The 14,231-nt window shown below is 40.3% G+C and overlaps 7 protein-coding genes across 7 annotated transcripts; 3 read left to right on the top strand and 4 right to left on the bottom strand.

Annotated features, from left to right (window-relative positions):
• Positions 1 to 114: 114 nt before the first annotated feature.
• On the bottom strand, positions 115 to 2,535 carry FZO1 (mitofusin; the record flags this gene model as incomplete). Its single annotated transcript, XM_018132339.1, has 1 exon — positions 115 to 2,535. The coding sequence occupies one exon, from the start codon at positions 2,533 to 2,535 to the stop codon at positions 115 to 117; it is 2,421 nt and encodes an 806-aa protein (XP_017987828.1).
• A 407-nt stretch (positions 2,536 to 2,942) lies between these two features.
• SEC62 (Sec63 complex subunit SEC62) lies at positions 2,943 to 3,671 on the bottom strand (the record flags this gene model as incomplete). Its single annotated transcript, XM_018132338.1, has 1 exon — positions 2,943 to 3,671. The coding sequence occupies one exon, from the start codon at positions 3,669 to 3,671 to the stop codon at positions 2,943 to 2,945; it is 729 nt and encodes a 242-aa protein (XP_017987827.1).
• Positions 3,672 to 4,322: 651 nt separating this feature from the next.
• NOG1 (putative GTPase NOG1) lies at positions 4,323 to 6,251 on the top strand (the record flags this gene model as incomplete). The annotated part of the gene is made up of 1 exon (XM_018132337.1): positions 4,323 to 6,251. The coding sequence occupies one exon, from the start codon at positions 4,323 to 4,325 to the stop codon at positions 6,249 to 6,251; it is 1,929 nt and encodes a 642-aa protein (XP_017987826.1).
• A 689-nt stretch (positions 6,252 to 6,940) lies between these two features.
• DTR1 (Dtr1p) lies at positions 6,941 to 9,052 on the top strand (the record flags this gene model as incomplete). Its single annotated transcript, XM_018132336.1, has 1 exon — positions 6,941 to 9,052. The coding sequence occupies one exon, from the start codon at positions 6,941 to 6,943 to the stop codon at positions 9,050 to 9,052; it is 2,112 nt and encodes a 703-aa protein (XP_017987825.1).
• Positions 9,053 to 9,343: 291 nt separating this feature from the next.
• On the top strand, positions 9,344 to 10,792 carry GLR1 (glutathione-disulfide reductase GLR1; the record flags this gene model as incomplete). The annotated part of the gene is made up of 1 exon (XM_018132335.1): positions 9,344 to 10,792. The coding sequence occupies one exon, from the start codon at positions 9,344 to 9,346 to the stop codon at positions 10,790 to 10,792; it is 1,449 nt and encodes a 482-aa protein (XP_017987824.1).
• Positions 10,793 to 10,951: 159 nt separating this feature from the next.
• On the bottom strand, positions 10,952 to 11,842 carry RPS6A (40S ribosomal protein eS6; the record flags this gene model as incomplete). Its single annotated transcript, XM_018132334.1, has 2 exons — positions 10,952 to 11,656; positions 11,837 to 11,842. The coding sequence occupies 2 exons, from the start codon at positions 11,840 to 11,842 to the stop codon at positions 10,952 to 10,954; spliced, it is 711 nt and encodes a 236-aa protein (XP_017987823.1).
• Positions 11,843 to 12,251: 409 nt separating this feature from the next.
• Positions 12,252 to 14,136, bottom strand: RLM1 (Rlm1p; the record flags this gene model as incomplete). The annotated part of the gene is made up of 2 exons (XM_018132333.1): positions 12,252 to 14,019; positions 14,081 to 14,136. 2 exons carry the CDS (start codon positions 14,134 to 14,136, stop codon positions 12,252 to 12,254), a joined length of 1,824 nt encoding a protein of 607 aa, XP_017987822.1.
• Between the last annotated feature and the right edge of the window lie 95 nt (positions 14,137 to 14,231).

The following is a 14,231-nucleotide window of genomic DNA, read 5'->3' as shown; positions in this document are numbered from 1 at the left end:
TTAGCAGGTTGAAGACGTTACCGCGAAAGTTAGCTGTCATCGTGGCAGAAAAAACGGAATTAAAATAATTATTTTATGAATCTATTATATGAGTTTAGCAGTACGTTAATTCTTTTAATCGACATCCAAATTAATCTCCTCTAAGATGCGATGGTGTTTTGAGGCTCTTTGTGCTAATCCATCAAAGAAGACGACGCTGGCGCGATTATCCTCAATCTTCGATTCAAGCTTCGCTCTTTGGGCTTGCTTCCTGTCCAAGAGAAGTTCACAGGTTTTAACTATCTCTCTTGTTGGAATCTTTAATACTTCACGAACTTCTTTTGATATTCTATCAGCGTTGGAGTGTATATAGTCTAATTCATGGAGCTTCTTGCCATAATTGCGAGAAAGATTCATTGGTAGAGCCCTTGGTAGGTCACTAATCAGATATGCAACGCCGAGTACTGAACCTATTAGAAGCACTGATGTTGACAAACGTTTAATGGACTGCCAAGTGAAAAAGCGACTCCCGTATAACAAGCCATTGGTTAGTACCTTGACACCACCGTAAGAGTAAACTGCTAAAGCTGGAATCTTAGATGTGAAAATCAGTGATGGATTAGTCCAGTATTTGCTAAAAGAGTAATTGGTCAAACCTAGAGAGCCCATCATTGGATTTTGCTGTTCTATGGTTTTATCTTCAGTTTTACCTTGAATTGCAAACCCACAAGTAATGTAATTAATGAAGCCATCAAAAGTTGGAGCAAAAAGATCTTTCAAATTGAAAGAAACATTTAGTTGTTTTGCCAAAGAATGCTTTTTCCTAGTGAACATTAAGTCACTTTGGAATACGCGGTCGGACATAAAATCGTCGCCTAATTCATTCTTAGCCATAGCGTTAATGTCAACAACTGCCTGTTCAGTTGCCAACTTGGCTTGACGTTCGCTGTCGACAACACTCTTTTTAATTTGTTCAATAATGAATTGCCTAGCACGGAAAATGTAGTCATGGATGTTAGAAAGACCATCGTACGCAGGGAAATCAGAAGGAGATAATGCTAAAGAAGATAACACGCGCTGTTTCGTATAATCGTAGATGTAATTAACTACTCTTTCGGATTCCTTATCGACCGCATCGGTAATTTTAACACAATGCATTTTGGTACCTTGTATGATGGGTGATAGTTCTTCTAGCTCTGCCTTAATGGACTCTTCCTCCACCTTATAAGATTTAAGATTCCATGACGAAATAGACTCAACATCTGAGAGTAGTTTTAGCAAATAAGTCTTAGCGGGCATCAGCTTGGATATCGATCTCTTTTTTAAGACAAAATTTCGCAAACTTTCTTCTAATCCTTCAAAATCGGGGTTGCCAGGGTTTTCGCCATCGTTTCCATTATCGTCAGGACCATTATCAGGACCTCCGCCGCCCCCAAGAGAGTTTATCACTTCTTCACTAGAAACAAAATGAATAAATTCCTCTGCTTTCTTATAAGTCTCTACAGATATCTCCTTGATTTGGTCCAATATCAACTTCTTGCACCGCTGCTTATCCTTGATTTGATCAAACTTATTCACAACAAAAAACATAAACTTCTTCTCCTTAGATGCCATAGTTATAAACTCTTTCGCAGAAAGGGTGAGCTGGTTTTCAGCGTTCACAACAAATATAACCAGGTCAATTTCCTCTTGACGGGACATAACCTCTGTTGTCTGGACTGAGTCCATGTTTAAACCTGGTGAATCAATAAGCGCTGTATCTGCAGTACCGTTTCGCAATAGGCTTGCGTCCGCGGGACGCTGGTCATCCTTAATATAAATCTTTAGTAACGAATATTCTGAACTCTTATAGACTATGGACTTCAAATCATCAACTGAAAACACCTGATATGTAGTCTGATCTCCAATATTGTAAACTTCATATGCCTCTTTTACAGTAGCTGCCACATCTGTTGGCACAGCGTGTACTTGCTCAATATCGTTATTCTCACGGGCCTCTAAAATCTCACAGAAAACATTCGTACATGGTAGCTGATCTTCTGGTAATACATGTTTCCTTAACAAGGCATTGCATAACGTCGATTTACCAGCATTCAAGTCACCGGTAACAAAAACTTTAGATGACTTATCCTGTACACGGACTAAAAGCTTCGCAAGATGATCTAGTGAACTCGAAGCCTGCGACTTAAACACACTGGCCATGGCCTCCTTGTCTAAAGACAAGTTGTCTCTCCAATTTCCGTTCAGCTTAACATCAATTTTTAATATTTCCAAGTCACTTTCGGGCACATGAATAGGCCTCTGATCGTTTTCACATATTAAATCATTGATCAAACCAGTCGCTTCTTCAATACCTTGCACTAAAGCGCCTCTGTTATGGTTATAATTCCATTGCGAAAGATGTGAAGAAATAAACCTATCATTAGATAGTCTTCGATTAACACCTGACCCATGTTCCAAATATTTTTCCAAGTCTTCACCGTTAAGCTCCGACCCACCCTTACTATAAGATAGTTCCCATGGAGTTTCGTTCTTATGGTTCTTATCTTCGCTCATTAGTTGTTAATACTATCAGATGTTAACTATATCCTATAATATCACTGTTTAGATCGCCTATCTTTTTCGTTTTAAGAGAATTGTAACATGTAGTAAGCGAGATGTTAAGTCATTCCTATATAATAATTTTTAAAATATCAGTACAAATTAACGGCCATAAATAAATGCTAAATAGATGGGTCATAGCGTAACGTAAAACCACTTGTTTATACTTCCAACAGATTCCCTGGGCATAAGGCCCTTATAATATAGTTTAAAGCTTCCTCCTGAAGGTAGCGGTTGTAATATTTGCGTAGAGTTCTAAAAGAATATATACCGAAGAAAAACCAGTGTGCTATATAATGCAAGATGATTCAGGATTCTGACTGGAAACGGCTCATGCTTTATTCTATTCATCATACACTGTACTAGTTCTTCTGAATGTTCTTCTTCTTCCTCTTCATCTTTTTAATGTAACTGTAGCATTCGGTCTCACCATAACCATAGAGCGGCTTGAAACTGTCGAGTACACCACAGTCCTCAAAGAGGTTAGGGAATATCCATAGGCCACCCTTCTCACTAACCATAGCTAGCGATAATACGTATACAAAAAGCCTAATAACGGCTATACCGAAAAATAAACCGATGAGAGCTAATAATCCGAGGGACAAATAATATACGAGACGTTTCATGGAAGAAGGCCATAGCGGATAGCAGACAAACACGAGTATGCCCACAATGACACCAATAACAGTAACATAATCTAGCCATGTCTTGGGGGTATACATCCATACGTAGTACTCATCCGGTTCTAGGGTAGCTTTATCTGAGAGAAGTAGATTTGGATAGTCCTTGTCGGGCTTAAGACCGTTTTCCTTGCACTCTGAAGAGTGCAACTTCTTGCATGGTACAACAACCTGCGACTTGATCAACGAAACAAAGACTTCACGGGCATCATCGTCAGTCTTGACGGGTGGGTACAATTCCGGCTCTTCTTGAGACTTCTTATGGTATTCAGGTGATTTCAATGCTCTTACGAATCTCTTGTATCTGAAAAAGTCCATATGACGTGATTGGTATAAGCCTTGTCTTTGCTTAAGTTCCTTATGGTGGCGTAGTAAAGCACCCACTAATAGTGGAGAACTTGATTCCGACATCCTCTTACGACAATTGCTGTGGGGCCCAACTTAAGCAGCTCTAAAAAGATCAGTAATCAAAATTCAACCGACCTTTAGACGTAATGTAGCTGCGGAGTAATGTATATTTAAGTATTTTAATCAAACGGCTCAAGTGGCAACTACGAAAGACGCGTAGCTAATTCCATAGCCGGGTAACCCCTATACTGAGTTGTCAAGATATGGTAGAAAACCGATAAAGCAAAGCAACAGTGATGGATAAGTAGTATCTACTATTGTCTTAGCTCTCAGTCGTCCTAATTTCATATTTCATGATCGGCCATGCGATATCAGTCGTTTCAGTCCACAGGTACAGTTTAGTCGAGTAATAAACAGTTAACAGAGATGAAAATGAACCAAGAGGGCTTGAGATAGGGAAGCTGTAGTCTAAAGTGCTAAACCGCAACCAATTCTCCATGATATTATGCGTCTGTTGACTACTGATGAGCACTAGTCGTGTTACACCCAGACATCCTTGGTCAATAGAAAAAGCAATTCATGGAAAAATTTTTAGTAGGCGATGAGATGAGCTAGTTGAACCTAACAGCACTTAATCCATAAGTCCAGGCTGCTTAATCTAAGAGGTAATTCGTACTAGCCGCGCGTGAAGCACCTCAAGATAGATATTTCAACATGCAATTATCCTGGAAGGACATTCCTACGGTTCCGACGTCAAATGACTTATTGGATATCGTTTTGAATAGGACGCAACGTAAAACACCTACGGTCATTAGACCAGGTTTCAAGATCACCCGTATTAGAGCATTCTATATGCGTAAAGTGAAGTTCACTGCTGAAGGTTTTGTGGAGAAGTTCGATGATCTATTGAAAGGTTTCCCAAACATTAATGATATCCATCCTTTCCACAGAGATCTAATGGATACTCTTTATGAGAAGAACCACTACAAGGTTTCTTTGGCAGCTGTGTCCCGTGCCAAGACATTAGTGGAACAGGTTTCAAGAGATTATGTGAGGCTATTAAAGTTTGGTCAGTCTCTTTTCCAATGTAAGCAATTGAAGCGTGCTGCCTTGGGTAGAATGGCTACTATTATGAAGAAGTTGAAGGATCCTTTGGTATACTTGGAACAGGTCAGACAACATTTGGGTAGATTGCCATCTATTGATCCAAATACCAGAACGCTCGTTATCTGTGGTTATCCAAATGTTGGTAAATCCTCATTCTTAAGATCTATCACTAAGGCGGATGTGGAGGTTCAACCATATGCTTTCACAACCAAATCATTGTACGTTGGACATTTTGACTACAAGTACTTAAGATTCCAAGCTATTGATACTCCAGGTATTTTGGATAGACCTACTGAGGAAATGAACAATATCGAAATGCAATCTATTTATGCTATTGCTCACTTGCGTTCTACAGTATTGTACTTTATGGATCTATCTGAACAATGTGGTTTTACTATAGAGGCGCAGGTTAAGCTCTTTAACTCTATCAAGCCTCTGTTTGTGAACAAGTCTGTTATGGTTGTTATTAACAAGACCGATATCATTAGACCAGAAGATCTAGATGAAGAACGCCAGAGAATGGTCCAATCCTTAATGGAGACTCCAGGTGTTGAGATTATGACAGTTTCCTGTATTAACGAGGAAAATGTTATGGCCGTCAGGAACAAAGCTTGTGAAAAGTTGCTAGCTACCAGAATAGAAAACAAGCTTAAATCTCAGACTAGAATCAACAATGTGTTGAACAAAATACACGTTGCTCAACCTCAGAAACGCGATGATGGTATTGAAAGATTGCCATATATTCCAGATGCTTTCAAGAACAAGAAGAATTATGATGCAGAAGATCCGGAACGTAAGAAGCTGGCTAGAGAAATCGAGGCTGAAAACGGTGGTGCAGGTGTCTTTAGCATGAACCTAAAGGAGAACTACCTTTTGGAAGATGACGAGTGGAAGAACGATGTTATGCCAGAAATTCTAAATGGTAGAAACGTCTATGATTTCTTGGATCCCGAAATCGCTGCTAAATTGCAGGCATTGGAAGAGGAAGAACAAAGATTGGAAGAAGAAGGCTTCTATGATTCCGATGAAGATGCATTAAATGGATTCAATGAAGATGAAGTGAGAGACATTGAAGAGAAGGCCGCTTGGATTAGAGACAAGCAAAAGAAGATGATTAACGCCGCCAGGAATAGAAAGTCGTTGAAAAACCGTGGTACAATGCCTCGTTCAAAAATGGCCAAATCTTTCAACGATATGGAGAAGCATATGGTGTCTTTGGGTCACGATATGACAACCTTGCAATCCAAGCAACAAGAAGCTATCTCCAAGAGCCAGTATGTCGAAACTGGTGCCGATGTGGTATATGGTCACCAAGATTCATCTGTACCAGCCGGAAAGTTGAGGCAAACCGACAGGTTAACTGACGGTGTCTCAGATGGCGCTTTGAGAAGTAAGGCTGATAGAATGGCTAAATTACAAAGAAGAGAAAGAAATAGACAAGCAAGACAGGGTGAGGCAGACAGGCATTCGACAGCTTCCTTACCCAAACACTTGTTTTCTGGTAAGCGTGGTATTGGGAAGAACGACCGTCGTTGAATTTTGGAATGTTATTCCATTGCATCTGATCAAGTATTTTTTGTTTCCAAAATACAATCAACTTTTTGTATATTATGTTTAGGTTTGACACTCTTTGTTGGAGTACAGCTGTAATCGATATCACTTACAATTTAAAATGTTTATTTATGTAAAAAGCGATAAGCCTTATGGAGTCCCGAAAGTCGATGTAGCCTCCGGGCAACGCGATATTGTTTATAATTGTTTCATTCGTAGTATAAATTTTACCAGCAAATGTCAGCTTTTAATAAAACAATGTCACGTTACACATCGTTACTAATTTGAATACCACAGCAAAATACATAATATCCTCCAACGTTTCTGATATCATGCATGAACTATTCTTTAACTAATCCTCTACTCATATGACTATGGTGCTACCTATAGTTCCTTCATACTATGCGTCACTTAATGTTCATAGCGTATGACAGCGACGCAAAAACCACAATAAGAATCTTAATACATACATTTAAATATATTATTATAACTTCCAACAGCAATAGTAACACGAATTGCTCAAATTGTGGTTAATCAATCAGCCTAGCGGTATATGAATTTTACCTAACACTTCCGAATATTTTAGTTCAGCAATATCTGCGATAACTACACGAATAATAATTAGTTGTCATTAGGCCAATAAAACCGCTCGTCTACAGAACAGTTAGAAACGAATGTCATTACAGATTGATCAGATAAGTTCTGACCTATCAATTGAAATTCAAGATAATTTTGATATGAGCACGCCAGGTAAGCGTATTAGCATTATTGTCACTGCTGGCAGTCCGAGGGAAATTGACGAATTTGGGCGTCCGTTTAATAAACGTATTTCCGATGGGTACAATTTGATTCTTAAGAAAGATGACTCCGAAGAAGATGATTCAGACGAGGAAGATAAGCGAGTACAAGAAATTAAGTTAGCCAACAGTTTACAGGATGATATAATTAATGACCAAAAGCATAACGAAATTGAGAAAGAGGACGAATTAAAGGCAACAAAATCGGCTGAAAACGAAGATATTGCAATAAATGATAATAAAGAATCTCAGAAAATATGCTCAACTAATGCTCATAATTCCATCAACGATGGGAAAGGGTATAAAAATGAGAAAGGACGTTCTATGAAACCAACAAAACGATCAAGTTGGCATGACAGAAAAGGGTCCCGAAATAAATCTAATAGTCATTGCATGGGGAACCAAGGGCCCGAGCGGTCGAATGAGATCGGAAACTATGTGAACGAAAAGGAAGTTTCAGATGAGAAGCCTACAAAAGAAAGCACAAGGATGGATTCCATGGATACTGAGAACTCGGAATCTAGAAAGAAAACTAATTCTAATTTAAATTTGACAGAGAAATTCGCGGGCGAACAGCACCCCTATACAATATTCTCTAGGTTGCAACGAAATGTAATCTTTGCCGTCATCATCTTTATAGGGTTTTTAGGACCCATGTCTGGTAATATTTACATCCCTGCACTACCAATATTAGAAAGGGAGTTTGACGTTTCCACATCGACGATAAACGCAACTGTTGCCGTTTTTATGGCGGTCTTCTCGATAGGACCTTTGATTTGGGCTTTAAATGCTGATTTTGGAGGTAGAAAACTCTTGTATATCATATCTTTGGGATTAAGTGTCATAGTAAATGTGTTGCTAGCATGTATACCGGCTAATATCATTGGCTTGTTTATTTTACGAGTTTGCCAAGCATTTGCATCCAGCTCTGTGATATCATTAGGCGCAGGTACTGTTAGTGATATAACACCTCCTCAAAAGCGTGGTAGAGCAATAGCTTATTTTATGCTCGGGCCCAATGCGGGCCCAATTTTGGCGCCGGTATGTGCTGGTTTAATTTTAATGAGCGGAGATTATTGGAGGTGGCTCTTCGGTTTTACGTCAATTATGAGTTTTATTGGCTTCCTTTCAGTATTTTTATTTTTGCCAGAAACCTTACGTTGTATTGTTGGTAACGGAGATGTCCGTTGGAAGCTCAGCGGTTTCTCTGAGGGATCCTACGATTCTGATGTCAAGCAACCAAAATTACTTGTTTGCAAGAATATTGGGGTTCAGAAACCAGTGTCTACTTCGGCAGAGTTCCGCGAACTTTATCCGCGACCTCCCAAACCTAGTCTAAAGACTTACTGGGAAATTGCCAAAGTTCCAAACCTCACCATATGCTCCGTGAGCACGGCTCTTTTATTTGCAACATATTATGGGTTTAGTGTTACATTTTCGCACTATTTGAAAAACCAGTATGGATATAGTAATCTAGCTATCGGTGCATGCTATGCATGCCCAGGGGTTGCTTTAATGGTTGGTTCTATTACCGGTGGACATTCATCTGATTACTATCGTAAGAAGTGGCTAACAAACCACCAAGGTAAAATATACCCTAGCCACAAAAGATTAATTCCTCAGTCGCTTGGATTAAATTTCAGTATGATTGGATGCATAGGCTATGGCTGGTCTATTCATTTCCATCACCATATAGCCATAGTTCTTTTGTTTTCGTTCCTTATGGCTTTTGGTATGACATGGTGCTCAAATTCCACCATGACATATCTTACCGAATGCAATCCAAGAAGAGCAGCGGGAACGGTCGCAGTTAGCAACAGCTTTCGTAATATTGCAGCAGCTATAAGTTCGGCTATAGTGTTCAAGTTATGTGACGCAATGGGAATCGGATGGTGTTTTACTGGCCTAGGGTTATGTGATTTAATTTCCATGGCAGGCATTTTTTACTTGATAAGAAGGGGTGACCGCCACAGTAAAATAAATAACTGATCCTCTGTTTGATCGAGTAGTCAGTGACGATTCCAGTAACATAACAAACTGAAACTATCATTTGGGTTCTATATATAAAATAACCACATCCTAATTTAATAATACAGACGCTTATGTAATGTGACGAAAAATCAATTATCATTTGCAACGGGATGTCAATGACAAACAAATGTAGCGATGTTATCATTACTAATTAAGAAATAACAAGTTATTGGCGGTTGCAGGAGGACAGGTGAATTAGTATATATATAACTTGAATCCTAATTCATTAATTATTTAGTTCACATTTTAATGCGAACGTTAAAAAACAGTAATAAATTTATTACTATACGGACAATGTCAAACAGTGTAAAACATTACGATTACTTAGTTATTGGAGGTGGTTCTGGTGGTGTCGCTTCAAGTAGAAGGGCTGCCTCTTACGGTGCTAAAACATTGGTAATTGAAGGTAAGCAAATGGGTGGGACGTGTGTCAATGTTGGTTGTGTTCCAAAGAAAGTGATGTGGTACGCATCGGATTTGGCTACAAAACTGACGCACGCGAATGGCTACAAAATTTTTGAGGGTACTGATTTGAGTAAGGAAAACTTGACTTTTAACTGGCCTGCCTTCAAGGAAAAAAGGGACGCATACATTAGGAGATTGAACGGTATTTATGAGCGCAATTTGCAAAATGAGGGTGTCAATTACGTATATGGATGGGCAAAATTTAACAAGGAAGGATTGGTTGAAGTAACCAAACAGGACAATACTACAGAACTTTATTCTGCAGATAAAATCTTGATTGCTACTGGGGGTAGGGCAGTTTTTCCTGAAAACATACCAGGATATGAGTATGGTAAAGATTCTGACGGGTTCTTTGGGTTGACAAAGCAGCCAAAGAAGGTAGCCTTGGTTGGTAGCGGTTATATTGGTACTGAGCTTGCGGGTGTTTTTAATGGCTTAGGTAGTGAAACTCATATGATCCTTAGAAAGAACCATGTTTTAACCAATTTTGACGCTTGTATTAGAGATACTATTACTGACTATTATCGGAAAATAGGGATAAAGTTGCATACATCTTCTAATGTTACGAGAGTTGAGAAAGATGAAACATCCGGACTTTTGACAGTTCACATGGATAGCGGGGAGAAGTTGACCGAGGTTGATGAGCTTATCTGGGCAATTGGTCGTAAATCATTGTTAGGTCTGGGCCTTGAGAATGTTGGCGTTAAATTAAACGCAAGGGGACAAGTAATTGTTGACGAATATCAACGTACAAATGTGAAGAATATATACGCCTTAGGTGATGTTGTTGGTAATGTTGAATTGACCCCAGTGGCCATCGCCACAGGGAGAAAGCTTTCTAATAGATTATTTGGACCTGAAAAATTCAAGGACGAAAAGCAAGACTTTGAGAATGTACCAAGTGTAGTTTTTTCCCATCCTGAGGCCGGTAGCATTGGCCTCACTGAGCAAAGCGCCATTGCAAAGTATGGCAAAGAAAACATCAAAGTCTACAATTCTAGCTTTACGAGCATGTATTATGCTATGTTGGAGGATAAATCGCCAACTAAATATAAGCTAATTTGCGCGGGCCCTAATGAAAAAGTCGTGGGTCTACACATCGTGGGCGATGGTTCTGCAGAGATCTTGCAAGGGTTTGGTGTAGCCATCAAGATGGGTGCTACCAAGGCAGATTTCGACTCCTGTGTGGCTATTCACCCAACCTCTGCTGAGGAATTAGTTACTTTAAGATGAATAGCTAGTAACTCCATACCATCTATAAGTTATGATCTCGATTTTAATTAGAAACTATCAAATAAGGGACAAAATACACACTCTCCCTACATAGTACATCTATACATAGAAGATTTAAAAACGAAGATAAACATGCAATCGATCAATGTCATCTTTCAATTAAGCCTTCAAGGAAGAAGCTCTTCTCTTTCTCTCCTCAGCCTTTTCAGCCTTTCTTTCAGACAATCTCTTAGCCAACAATTGAGCGTATTCAGCAGCAGCTTCTCTTTGAGCTTGAGCGTTTCTGATCTTCAAAGATCTTTGTTGTCTCTTTCTTTGTAATCTTTGAGGAGTAACCAATCTTTGAATCTTTGGCGCCTTGGTATAGCTCTTTTCACCCTTGGAAACTTCTCTTCTGATAACGAAATCGCGGACATCGTCATCCTTGGTCAAACCGAAAAACTTTCTGATGTTGTTAGCTCTCTTTGGACCCAAACGCTTTGGAACAGTTTCGTTGGTGATACCTTCAATTTCTTGCTCACCCTTCTTGACGATAACCAAAGCCAAGACAGCCAAATCTGGACCGACAATAGCACCTCTGACAGACTTTCTCTTTCTTTCACCAGTTCTTCTTGGTCTGTAACAAGAAGTGCCCTTAGCCATCAATAGCTTAACTCTGGTTGGCAACAAGACACCTTGCTTCATTGGGAAACCTTGCTTGTCGTTACCACCGGCAATCTTGAAGACGTAACCCTTGAATTCGTCACCGACAGCTTCACCGTCGACTTCTTGACCAATTCTCTTTTCGTAGAAAACACGGACACGGTGCTCGTCATCGATCTCAACGGTCTTTTGAGTACCATTAACTGGGTAAGAAATGTTCAACTGTTATTTCTGTTAGTAAGACGAATTCAACATCATGCTGTAGGTAATAGTACAATAAATTAAACTGGATTGATCATCATCTAGACTCGAACTTGACGTATATCTGGCGTGACTTCATCATTAAACATTAACTATCGTACGAATCACACTCAACACACTTGCTATTATATCTTAACATACCTTCATGATGGCGGACTAGTCTCTACTCGTATATCCTTTCTTCCTCTAAGGCCAGTAACCCGTCTTATGATAGAGTTGATGGAAGTTGAATTTTTACTATATTGAACCTCCGTGCGTTGTCCTCTCTGGGATGTGGTGGAGATACAATCACCTCTGGAGCTAGCTGCGGCTACCCGCCGGGCGGAACCACGCGTAGCGGTCTGCCTAGCTCACACGGGAAGCAGGCCGGCTGCACCGAGGCGATGGGCTGTCTACAGAAGCGTCGGTCGTACATGCGCGCGTAATATTTATTTATTAAGATGTACGGGTGTATTAAGATGTACGGGTGACAGTCCCACGACGACTACAACTATTAAAGGCGGGTAATAGCCCGAATATTCATTCCGAATTGTGTATTGTTTGCATAATTTACATACTAGGGCTTTTCTTCAGTCACCTTATCCTCGTTGTGAGGCTCATTCGGGAAATTAAAATACCTTCCACCAAGAGGGGTTTGCACAGAGCCATTTATGTATGGTGTCAAGCCTGTATTGCTGTTAACAAGCGATGCTTGTAAAGAATCAGAATTGGACCCAAATGCAGTGTTTCCACCCGTATTCGGTGCACCACGATTAAAAGGCCAATCTTGAAACATAGCAATTGACCCATTTGGTGATGCTACCATGAGATCACTAACGTATTTGGACGGTAGAGCACCCAGCATAGGTCCTGCAGACTGGTCCGCTTGATGTTTCCTATGCTGCGTAGTTTGGGTCTGTCGTGTGCCTGACTGAAATGTCTGGTTGTGAGATGCTGACAAAAGGTTTCCTGCGCCGTTGGCTGCCTGCTGCAGCGGAGAAGCGAAATATTGCCGCATTGACGGTGAGGCCGCAATAGCCGAAGGGAGATTGTTATACAGCATACCTGTACCAGCGGATGTCATATTTTCAGCATTCTTGGGACGTTCACTTACCATGAGACCTCCAGATACATCCTGAGGATGTGAAGAGACTGGGATATCACTTCTTGGGTTTGAAGGATCCGGTAACACCAGATGGCCGTTGGCATTAAACTGTGAAGGCTTGTTGACACCGATCACTTCACTCATTGAATTTGAGGAAGGTTGGCTATTTAAAGAGCCTGTTGAATTGCTATTCGGAATCTGTACCCGTAAAACGGGCCTAGTAACCTGCTTTCCTGTAGACTGCTGTTGAGAAGACCCCTGCAAAGATCCCGTAGGAGACAAAGAAGGCATTGCAGAGCTTTGGTGTGTGTCACTTCTTGAAGTATGAGAGTTAGGTGGGATAGGAGTACCTCTGGAACTAGATCTCTTATGTGATGAATGATATGGATTGAACGGCTTTTGAAATGATGACTTAGCATTTGCTTGCGGAGCCTGGTGAGGATGCTGTTGTGAAGAGGCTATCGAGGACAGAGAACGACCCGAGGGCGAGAGATCTTGTTTTGGTCGCGAAAGCGACTGCTGTGGTTGTGTAGAATGTTGTTGTTGCTGCGGCTGTTGCTGCGACTGCTGGTTTTTCGAATGTCCTCGTTGGCCTTGATGCTGATCCTGTGTTTGTCCTTGCTGCGGATGATCAATGTACTTGGATGCAGCGCTATACAAGTTATGGAATTGTCTTTGAACATGCTGTTGTAATGGATTAAATCTTGTGGAGTCATCGGACTTGACCCTTTTTGTAAATGGCCGGCTTTCAAGACTAGGAGAGTGGGTTCTCTGTCGTTGATTGACCATTTGTTGATGTATTTCCGTAGAAGGTAGGCTGTCGGTCTCTTGGGCAATGCTATTATGTATTATGCTATCATCATTATCCTCATCATTGTCCTCCTCCTCCTCATCATCATCATCATTATCTCCTAGGTCTTCATCGTCAAGTTGCTCGCTTTTACTGCATGACGGTCTTATAGTGATAGGTTCGTTGATGAATGTAGCCTGTCTTCTCCTGCGCTTCTCATTTAAGACCACCTTTGGCTTCTTAACGTAGTCTCCATAATCCGCAGGTGTCTTAATATCGTGGGGTAGATCGTCCCTCTTATAATATTTGATAAGGTCATCGGTATCAACAGATGAAAACTCATAAAACGTATTGTTATTTCCCAAAATTATAACAGAAACATCCACCTGACACAGAACAGCAAGCTCATGGGCTTTTTTGAACAACCCTGCTTTTCGTTTAATAAATGTACTGCAGTGTAAATCGTTAGTAAAAGCACTAGCCCTCATCAATACAGAATTTTTATACATACACAGTACGATTCCTATCCTGGGTGATAGGCTCAATTGCTATCTTACGGCGTCCCATATTGTAATCGAGATTCTCGTAGAGCAACTCGTGAGCACAAGTTATAGCCTTCCAGTAAATATTATGCACAAATACTCGCTAAATGAAATTATTAA

This window comes from Eremothecium sinecaudum, chromosome IV, assembly GCF_001548555.1.
Source record: "Eremothecium sinecaudum strain ATCC 58844 chromosome IV, complete sequence".
NCBI lineage: Eukaryota > Fungi > Ascomycota > Saccharomycetes > Saccharomycetales > Saccharomycetaceae > Eremothecium > Eremothecium sinecaudum.
Note: the sequence above shows the minus strand (reverse complement) of the source record. Positions and strands in the feature narration are given on the sequence as shown.